Source organism: Antrostomus carolinensis, unplaced genomic scaffold (genome assembly GCF_000700745.2).
Source record: "Antrostomus carolinensis isolate BGI_N321 unplaced genomic scaffold, ASM70074v2 scaffold6862, whole genome shotgun sequence".
In the NCBI taxonomy this organism is placed as follows: domain Eukaryota; kingdom Metazoa; phylum Chordata; class Aves; order Caprimulgiformes; family Caprimulgidae; genus Antrostomus; species Antrostomus carolinensis.
Window position 1 is genome coordinate 32,566 of NW_010301560.1, and position 10,202 is coordinate 42,767.

The 10,202-nt window shown below is 47.4% G+C and overlaps 1 protein-coding gene across 1 annotated transcript in view; it reads left to right on the forward strand.

Moving 5' to 3' along the window:
• The window catches only part of SLC1A2 (solute carrier family 1 member 2), a 27,749-nt gene extending 27,343 nt beyond the window's left edge, over positions 1–406 (forward strand). The window contains exon 10 of the mRNA XM_010163506.2: positions 332–406. Within this exon, the coding sequence (XP_010161808.1) occupies positions 332–406 (75 nt within the window). The remainder of the gene's footprint in view (positions 1–331) is intronic.
• Positions 407–10,202: the final 9,796 nt, after the last annotated feature.

Genomic DNA, 10,202 nt, shown 5'->3' on the forward strand with positions numbered 1-10,202 from the left:
AAAGTAATCTGTTGTTTAAATAATCCACAGAAATCTATAGGAGTTAGAAAGGAGTAGAATCTGAAATATTTACTAAAAAAAACCTACAGTGAAGGCTAAGAAAATACAGAGCTTTTTCCTACTGCTGATGTTTTCTAGTCAGCATAACAAATGAGCAGGAGTCTCACTGTTTGGGAGTGTTGTGAATTTTGAATAAATACATTTTATACATATAATAAGACATGATGTATATAATTCCTGTAAGTGTCGTGATCGTCCTTAAAAATATCATTATTTTTCTTGTCAAAGTGCCTTGGCCTTTAAGTCAGTTGTTGATGATAATTACTTGCAGGTGACACTGGCAACCAATGGCAAATCCGCAGACTTCAGTGTCGGTGAAGAAGAGCCTTGGAAACGTGAAAACTAAGGGAAGAGATTCCTGGCTCCGTCTTTAATAAGCCCTGAAGCTGTCTTCTGGCAAGAGATACCACGATTAAAGAAGATTTCTCTTTTTTATATTTAACATCTACAGTTTCTCCTTACTTAACTTCTTAACTTCAAAGATCTCATCGAGTCATGGTAGTGTCTTTGCCAAGCAATGATCCATAACCATCTGTCTCCCTTGTGTTACTGTTTGGAGGATGCAGCTGGAGAATTCTCCGTGCAGTACAATGTGCTCTCACCCGCCTCCCCTTTCGTTCAAGACACAGAGAATGTAAATGCTGCACCACGGGAAGATCCAAGTGCCAGTACGGGTCACTCCAGGGACTCAGGGTCACAAATACAAGAGAAACGTCACGCCACGTAAACCTTCGAGTGTTCTGGTGACTCCTGTGGCTTACCTGATCCGTTCAGCACTCTGTGGCTAAAACACCTTTGGAAAACGCCCATAAAGATTTCTATTTGTTTTAATAATACCAAGCACTCTATTTTTGTGCCTAGTTGTACTTTAAAGTGAACTTAGATGTGGGGGCAAGATTAACATACAGAAGTCAGTAAATTATCCCAGACGTTTTGTTAGAGCAGCACAACTGATACTCAGCAACAAGTCGAGACCTGAGATTTGTACGTGCGTGTGATGTGCTTTTATCAGCCGTCCCAGGGCAGGTGCAGCCTTTATTTTACGATGGGGCTGGTCTGCTCTGTGACCACGATGCATGGTGTGATACCAGGCAGTGTTGTTGCAGGGGTGGTAGCTCCTTCACTAACGCTGTGCCTGATGTACAAAATGTGTGGGCTCAGTTATACCGTTGTCCATCAAAGTGGGCAGCATCTCCCTGCTCACCCTGCTCCACTGATGTCAGAGGAGTTCCCCATGTGGACGGGACTGCTCAAGTAAGGTGCTGCTAAGACTGATCACATATGTCATGATTTGGTACCTGATCGTGAGCTATAAACAAATTCTGAACCCATTATTCCAAGAAATTGAGAGCTTTGGAATGTCATCATCAGTAGCATTTGGTATGAACTGAAAACCATCTTACTTCAGAGAATGGCTAAATCCTGAATTCACCGCTCAGCCAAATTCCATATAATGGTAATAGAATTTGGCCGGGGTTAGGACGGAACGAAGAATAAACCAGAATTTCAGGATTTAGACCAGTTTATTTAATATACATCTCTCTCTCTCTTTGCAGAGTAACAATTCATGTAACTCACACATCAGAAAAGTGTTTCTTAGAGCACACGGCATCTGAATTAACGAGGTGGTGTTTTCTCAACGTAGTGTAGCTGACTCATCCTGTCAGAAGAAATTGCAGCCACAATAATCACCCTGTGAAGTGTTTTTAAAGGTGCTTGTTAATACTCAGCAATTTTAAGACACTGGTGAATGCCGTTATGTTATTAGCAATGTTCTATAGCAAAGCTGAGCCACGTGGCCTTGGGAGGCTCTGCCCCACAGAACAAGCGATGTGCAATTTTTAGGAGAGCTCTCAGAGGTTCTGAGAATGAATCAGAATATGAGCATATGGTGAACTTAAAAATGGCAGAAAACGGAGTTGAAACATTTATGGACCCAGGCTGTTCAGTGTCTGTGCTCAGACCTGTCCTGGGTTTAAACAGGACTAGTGTGTTTAACTCTAGAGTGGCGTTTGGCTCTGTAGAAGCTGTTAACATATAATCTGCATTTGCTCATCTGCATTTTATAAGTATCTCCAAAAACGCACACGGACCGGAGCCAGCCAAGGTTACTTGCATGGTCAATGATGTGCAAGGTCAAGTCCATTGTCAGAGTAGCCCTCATTTAGGCATTTGTTGTCGTGGAATATCTTTCTTGCTGGTGTATTTTTGTCCTCACTTGCATGCCCTGCCTACAATCCTAAGCAAAATGACCTGTATAATTTAAAAGATGCTGAATCGCCATCAGTGCTGCAGGCCTCCAATGTATTAGGGGTGGAGACCTTTTCCAGAGGCCTCCTGAAGCATCTTAAGGATTGTTTGTTTGGTTGGTTGGTTTTGGCTGGGGGTTTTTTTGTGAGGAGTGGGATTGTAGGATATTCAGAGAAGTGGTAAGCAGGTTGTCTTCTCTTTTCTCCGGTGGTTGGTATTAGCACGTCCAGAGTTAACCTCTAGCTAGTTCCTGCTTCTACCAGTTTGCATTGGAAGACGTTTTTCCACTGGGTCAGGTGCCAGAAACGCGCCTGGGACGGTGTGTAGATGCCCTGAAATGTTCCCTGCTCTGAGGGTGCTGCCACACAGCACGTGAAATTTGCTGTGCCGTGGGTGGTAGTTACACCCAGGAATAACGGGCAGCATTCACCCCGGTTCGTAGCCAGCGTTCTCGGGCTGTTTCATGGCACAGCTCACCCAGGAAGAGACGACTTTCCATCCCCTTCACTGTGGCAGTTTCTTAGGAGCAGCCTCACCGACTACTTGCTCTGGAAGTGGCTTTAGAAAACGGGACCGTACACTTTCAGCTGTCCTCTGACACTGTTTCGCAGTTGGAAACAACCAGGACTGCCAGCAACATGTGACCAGGCAGCTCCACAGAATTAATTGCACATTGAGAAAGACTGAGAATATGCTTCCGCTGGGACATTGTGTCCTTTGAAGAGTGCTGCTTTGGATGGAGAGAGGGGAGGAAGGAAGGAGATGCTGGAGAAACCCCACCCACACCAGGGAGAATAAACTTGGGTGTTTTGATAGGACTAGAATAGCAGACTGTGATTTTAAAATAGCAATTCTGTAGATACAGTAACTCAGGGACGTTTCACAAGGAAATGACGATGGTAGTTCTCTATTTCAATGTGGATGTGGGGAGAAGGAGAAGTGTTGTCCTCTGCTTTTAGCCTGAGTATTTAATGTAGTGTTACTCCAGCGCAGCGCTGTATTTAACCATCAAACAGCTTTCCATGTCTCTGGGAAAATGTAACTCACTCTTGGCTTGCGTTTCTTGATTTGCTCATTCCACAGGAGGCTGCGTTGCTCCTCAACTGAACAAACAGCACGTAACCCGGGACCGGCCGCTCCAGCGAGCGCGAGGGTCGGGCTGGGCGGGCAGGGCTGGCTGCTGGCCGGGCTCCTCAGGGTTTCACCAGCAGCGCCGATGCCTTGATTTGCATCTGGCAAATCTTTTGTATTTGTTCGCAGCGCTGGGGTGGCAAAGTTAAAAGAAAAGCCCAGTGGAAAGTGATTTGTTTTCTGTGTGGCTGTTCCTGAACACATTAACATTTCTCTCAAGGTTCAGCTCGCTCGGTGCTCTGGCGGGTCCCCCACCCTTGTCTGTGTGACTGCGATGTCCTTTGCCCTTTGCGTCGCTCACAGCACGCTGGCACCCAGAAAAGTCTAGAGCAGGCAAAGACTCAGTTAATTGCGTGCTTAATTAAGTACCTGCTTCTGCCTTTGCTGTATGCCCTTACGGGTGACGCTGGGTCGGCGTTCTCTTGCTCTCTGTTCGAAGCACACTGTGCGGTAAAACTGCTGCGGAGAGGGAGCGCTTTGCTCCTTCCTGGCTTTGTGTCTTCATTGCTCCTGCGAGAAGACAAAGGCTGCACCAGCATCCCAACAAACACGCGGGTCTTGTGCTGAGGTGTTTCCAGTGGGTAGGGATGAGCGCCTTCCGTTTGAATCGGTGAGAAAGGCGGGATGTCTGTGAAAAGCTGTGTTTGCTGTAGTAGCGCCTCTGCCTGCAGCGCTCCAACTACATGAAAGCCCCACGGAAACCTATGGGAGTCCCGGGAAAGGTCAGGTCCCTGCCTGTCTCCACTGAGTTACAGGACATTTCACAGCCTCATCCTAGGGAATCATCTTTGTCTGCTATTTCTAATGACATTGATCCTCACATCCAAAAGATTTCTGCCAAGATGCTTCTTTTTTGCCTCATTGTCTCTATGCTACAAGCCCAGCAATGAATTTAAAACTCCACACAAAAATAAGGATCGTTACAGAGTTTTTCCGTTTCTTCCCTGAGATACAGCTGATCTCCATTTCCTTCTCAAAGCACATGGAATTCCAGACTTTGTGCCACTTTAGAACTTACGAGTAATATGGATTTCTGATTTGTTTTCCATCGCTCCCAGGGTCATTAGTTTTCCAGCAGCAGATACTCAGAAGAGCAGACTGTTCATCTGAGAAGCTGCAGCAACCGCGCTTGAACAAATTCCTTCTGGCAGCTACCTGCGTTCTCTGCTTCTCGCCTTCGCTGGTGTTGTTGCAGCCTTGTTGTAGCAACACAGCAACCATCGCACAGCTCCCCGGCGCGGGGCCGTGTGAACCCTCACCTCTGACAGGCGCTTCTGGAATTGTCTTGGAAAGGCTCCGAGCTTTAGTGCCGGGCTCAGAAAAATCCTTGTGTGGCGATGTCACGTTATAACTGGTTCATTACCTTCCGTTCCTCTTATTTTTATTGCTGCATTTGAATTCATTTACAGAAGGATAAATAAGAGCACTTTATTAAAATGTACTGTAGTATTATTCTGTTATGAGCCAGAAGACGATCCTTGATTTTATTACCATGACTTGCAAGGCCACAATTAAGATATTTTTCAGATCAGTTATTCTGATAGGTGTCCAGTCCGTTGGGACAAGTGACTCAGCTGTAATTCACCATGTACGACTATGTAGGAGCTCCCGTCCCCAGCAGAAAGCAGTCTCAGGAAGATTAGTTATTTTCTTCTCTCCAATCATATTGATGAGTTTGAAGGGAAAATATTTACCCAATTTCCTGTGTCTGAATAATGACACATAGAGTGTGGCTTCAAGTACTGACAGGGAAACAAAAGTACTGAAGTGTCAGGGAAGGCACCAGCTGTAAACAAAGGGGTATTTTGGGGTGTTATGTTCTCGCTCACCATGTACCTGGAACAATCCATTCGGCACGTGTTCCTTCCCTCGTCCCACACGGACACCAGGGTGGGACTCTGCCTGGTCCCCAGACAAAGCGCAGCCTCAGCCCCCAGCAGCCGCGCCGGGGAGGGGCTGCAGGACGGGTGCCCCCCTCACTCCTGCTCCTGGTCCTGTTTGATGTGACACTCAAACCTGCTGCTACGAATGAGTCAAACCGCTGCGGGCAATTCTGATTTTACTTCTCGTATGAGTGGGCTCCCTGGCACAGGGCTGAGGAGCCTTCCCACTGCTGGGCTGATACAGACCCTGCTGGGTGCGGTGGTTGCGCAGCTGCAGCTACGAGTCTTGCGGAAAACACGGGCCCCAAGCAGTGAAGGAGCCCAGAGCCCAGAGCGTGACTGAGCCGCTGCCCAAGGTCTCTGCCAGTCCTGGGCGGGAATAACCATCAGGCTAACGCAGGGTTGGGAAGAAGATTGTGAGATGTCACCCAACCTTCGAGCCCCTTTCACTTCTAACCACATTCTGCTGCAGATGGATGCCGGAGTGTCCGATCCTCCGAGTCTGATTCGCGCCGTTGTGTTTCCGGACGCTCGAGGCGCACGCGGTTAACGAAGGGAGCCTGGCAGAGGCAGCGGCACGCGCCCTGGACTGCCCGGTGCCCGCACGCTGCTTTGTACATTCCGAGGGCAGTTTGCAGGGGTTTTTGTATCGTGCTTTTCTGTTTTTTTTCCTACAGTTTTCCCAGACTTGTGCAAACCGTGTTTACAAATAGATTTTGCAGTCAGTGTTGTAGACGATCGCATTTCCAGTTGGGTGTTCTGTCAGTCCTTGTGCGCAACAGGTTGTCCTTCCTTCTTCGAGACGCTTCCACCCACCGTACCCCGCTCCCTCCTCGAACAAACCCATTTCCTGTGACCTGGTGTGAGCTCCAGCTTGTAGAATGTGTGAGGAACCGCTGTGGATGTCTTTATACTGTTAAATATCACATGCTCAGTACTCATTTAGTTATTAAGACAGGCTTTAGGGGTTTGTACTTGTTCTTTGGCAACTACAGTGTAGACTGAACTAAATTTCCTAGTATCTGTAATTTACAGACGCGCTAATATTTTCTTACAGTGTTTTCTACGTGACTGTATTAGGTAGGGGGATAATATTTAATGGTGATCTGTACCTTAGAACAAAACCAGTTTTCTTGTAACGTTTAGGATTGATGAAATATTTTTGTGTTATGTTTAGTGATGAATTACAAACAAAGCACAAAATGCAAGAAGCAAATAGGAATTTCCAGATGTCCTTAAATGCTGCAGTTCATTATGGAACAATGTTATAATAACCTGAACAATCTTCTGGATTGACTGTCTCGGGCAATCGTCCCTCGTTTTTGTCATTTCTCCTGGTGTTACCTGTGCCAGTTCTTTCGTGGGATCTGATCACGTATAACTGACCAACTCGGAATACGGTTTATGGAAAACTGGAGATCTGGGTTGGCAGAAAACGTGTTAGCAGGTACCCAGCCACCTCGAACAACGCAGTGTCTCTAAGTTCAGCCTGTGGAAAGAGTTCATGATTTGGCCACCAACCTTTGCCTTCTAGAAAGGGGACCAACAGAACCACCACGGGACCAATGTAACTGGGTAGCACCCGTACAAATACCTCCTGCTTTCTTATGTATTTTAAAGAGAATAACCACTATATTTTTGACCAGGACAAGTGAGAGTTGCTTCTCTACTATGGTCACCTGTTCCCATTCAGCAAATACCTGTTGGCATTAAGGCCGTGGCTAGAATAATTTCTATTTAATTAACCAGGAACTGTTTTTAGAGGAATAAAAATAAATTTATATAAATATTCATAACCAGTATATCACAAAAAAATCCTTTGTGGCCTACTAGCTCTTTGTGATTCAAAACCAAGACAACGGTGAAGAGCAAGTAGTGCTGTCGCAGTGTGACTCTTCAACTACTCAGAAATCTGCGGGGCCATGTTATTCTGCTGAGATTTTGGAGACTAAATTTCTAGTAGATCTACACGTAGGAAGTGTGGTGATATACCCTTGTATTTTAATCTCTTTCTTGTGTTTTAAACCAGATGTACCAGGTATTATCTTAATAGGAACCGCAGGTAGAATAGTGCTGAGTTACTAATAGCTGTAAAACCCTGTCGATACCAGTCTGACGTTGTTGACGCATGATGTCCAGTGCCTCTCTGCACTTAGTGTAGATAACGTAGCTATCGACACGTAATTTCAGTGAAATGGTGTATACAGTATGTGTAGCCGTGCTTTTATTTAATTTAATTGGTTTCTGTGTATTGAGCCACAGTAGAAAATCAAACTGTCTTTTAAAATTTTGTTCTACTTCCTGCCTCTCATTTGTATGCGGGTTGGGTTCCTTTTGGCCACAGCTGTCCCACAGCTTCGTAACTGCTTCGTCTGTCCCCTGTGGAGCCTCCTGCTCTGACAGCGCGTTCAGAGTCACCCGTGCAGCCAGCGACTGCACATCTGTCATTCTGAGTTTTCAGCTGTGGACCAGCGTGGCGTGGGGTGGTGCCTGCACGTGTGTCGCTCCCTGGCCGTGGCGTGGGGTGGTGCCTGCACGTGTGTCTCTCCCTGGCCGTGGCGTGGGGTGGTGTCTGCACGTGTGTCGCTCCCTGGCCGTGGCGTGGGGTGGTGTCTGCACGTGTGTCGCTCCCTGGCCGTGAGTGAAAGTGATCCTAGCATAGATGTGCTGCCCTGTGAGTGCAGTCGTTGTGACATTAATTAATGTTCCCCTAGAATGATTAGGTTCTGGTTTGTTTGCTCGTGTTTGCTGGATGTGTTGGGACTCCACCACCAGAAGTCAGTCACTGTTTAAATTGGCACAATGAATAAGGGGAAATCCACCCAACTGCGTTCCCGCTGGATGCCCTGCCTGCTTTTGACTCTCGGTACCTCGTTCAGCCCTTAGTCACCTCGCGGCACCACAGGATCTCTCCGAGTCACTTCCAGTTCCTCCTCAGCCCCAGACACCAGCAAGGCAAGTGCCATCCCAGGGCTGTGACAGGGCAGGGCTGCCCGCAGCAGGGGCTGCCCGTCCCCTCCAAGTCAAAGCAGGAACCTCTGCTTCAGCCCCGTGGCAGGAGCAGTCTGAGAAGGGAATACGCTCACGGGAGAAGGTGCGCCGTTTCTTTCATTGTTAGGAAAGGATTTTAATAGTTATTGGAAATGAAATGCAAAGCTAAACACTTCTCAAGCTGCTGTGGTTGTTGTACAGGCCTGTTACTTACAAAAAGGACACCTGGTCATAAAACAGACGTATGAACTGTATAGTCAGGGGCAAAAATCTGGAATCAGGGCTACAGCTCTGATCTGTGAGAAAATAAGACCTTTCTGGGACAAAACCTGAAGGTGGTTCTGAAAGAGCTTGGGACAGCAAGAAGCAGCTGGTTCATTCCTAGATACCCTGGGCCTGGATCTCATAAATAGCATCATCCCCTGTAAGTGGGAAGAGATCAAAATCGGGCCCCAAAGAGCAGGAAGTGTCCTGCTCAGGGAGTTCCCTTCCAGCACTGCAGTGTGTACTGCAGACCATGGTACCCTGCGCTTGCACCCTCCTAAAAGTGACCAGGCACGAGCTGGAATGGTTTGAGACGTGTCATGTAAAAAGGATGAAAAGGAAGAGGAATGAAGTTGATCTTTACACTCAGAAAGTTCCCCAGATTTTGAAAGGACACACTGTACAGTATCTATAGCACACTGATTAAAACTCATGGATGCAGATGGTAGAATTCCTCCCAGCCCTGGGCTCTGTTCCTGTCCGTTGCAGTTGGGATGCCGCAGACTGACTCTGCTCCTGTAGTTCGGATCCTTTCCTCCTTACACTGATTGCTGCTCCTTTGCTTTTAGTGCTTTCTTACAGCGTGAACAGCTTTCTGTAACTTTCATGTATAAAACAAACTAGACATTCTTTCTATACTGGAAATAGTTGTGAATATAATATTTCACTAAGTGTTGGACCTCTTATGTACATATCATCAATAAATGTTGATTCATAATTTTCATGGCCTATGTCTGTGAGTCTTCATGTCAGCCTGGGCTCAGTGTGGGGAAGCTTTGGGTAGGATTTAGATAAAGCAGTCTGATGATTGAGGGGCTGCCTGTTCTGAGAACTGCAGGCAGGGTAGAAGCTGGACCTGACTTTGCCAAAGTGTGAGAAATCTCACCCCTCACTGTATCCTCCAGATATTCCGGGGTGCCAGATGCAGCTGAGCTCGTTTGCCACCAAGGCCAGGATGCACTGACTACAGTTCTTGGCAACGAAATCTAGAGGAGTGGGAAGAGATGTTAGAAGAGTAGGAGGATAGATTGCAATGCTTGCTGTTGAAACCTGCTTCCCTCCCCTGGCTGCTAAAACACAGATCTCTTCCTCACAGCCTTTCTGAAAAACAACAAAGCAAGCCTGAGGCTGCACCCCTGAAGCGCTTTGTAAAGAGATCAGCTCTGTGTGACCCGTGAATTCAGAGGCGCTCACGGAGTGAACTGTGGCCCAGAGCACTGGCAGCTGCTGAGTACGGAGAGGAAGCTCTGACATTTATGCTCGGAGCAGCAGACGTTACAGAAATAGCTTAACTGCCGTTGTGTGACCAAGAGACCCAACCGAAACGCCGGCTGTGAGGTTTAACAGTCTGCACAACCCTGGGCTTACTGCTCACTGATCTCGCCGAGGCCAGCATCCCCTTGAGGAGCTGCCAAAGAATATCCAGGCAGGGCAGGAAGTGGCTTTGGCAGCGCTTCAGCTGGCGATCTGCCCCCTGAGTCAGTAACGAACCACGTCCCAGCGCGGCCCCAGGAATATCTGTGGGCAAAAACCCCATGCGAGGCCCTGGCTATCTGCTGCCGGTTCTGTACCTGGTGCCGGCTCTGTACCTGGTGCCGGCTCTGTACCTGGTGCCGGTTCTGT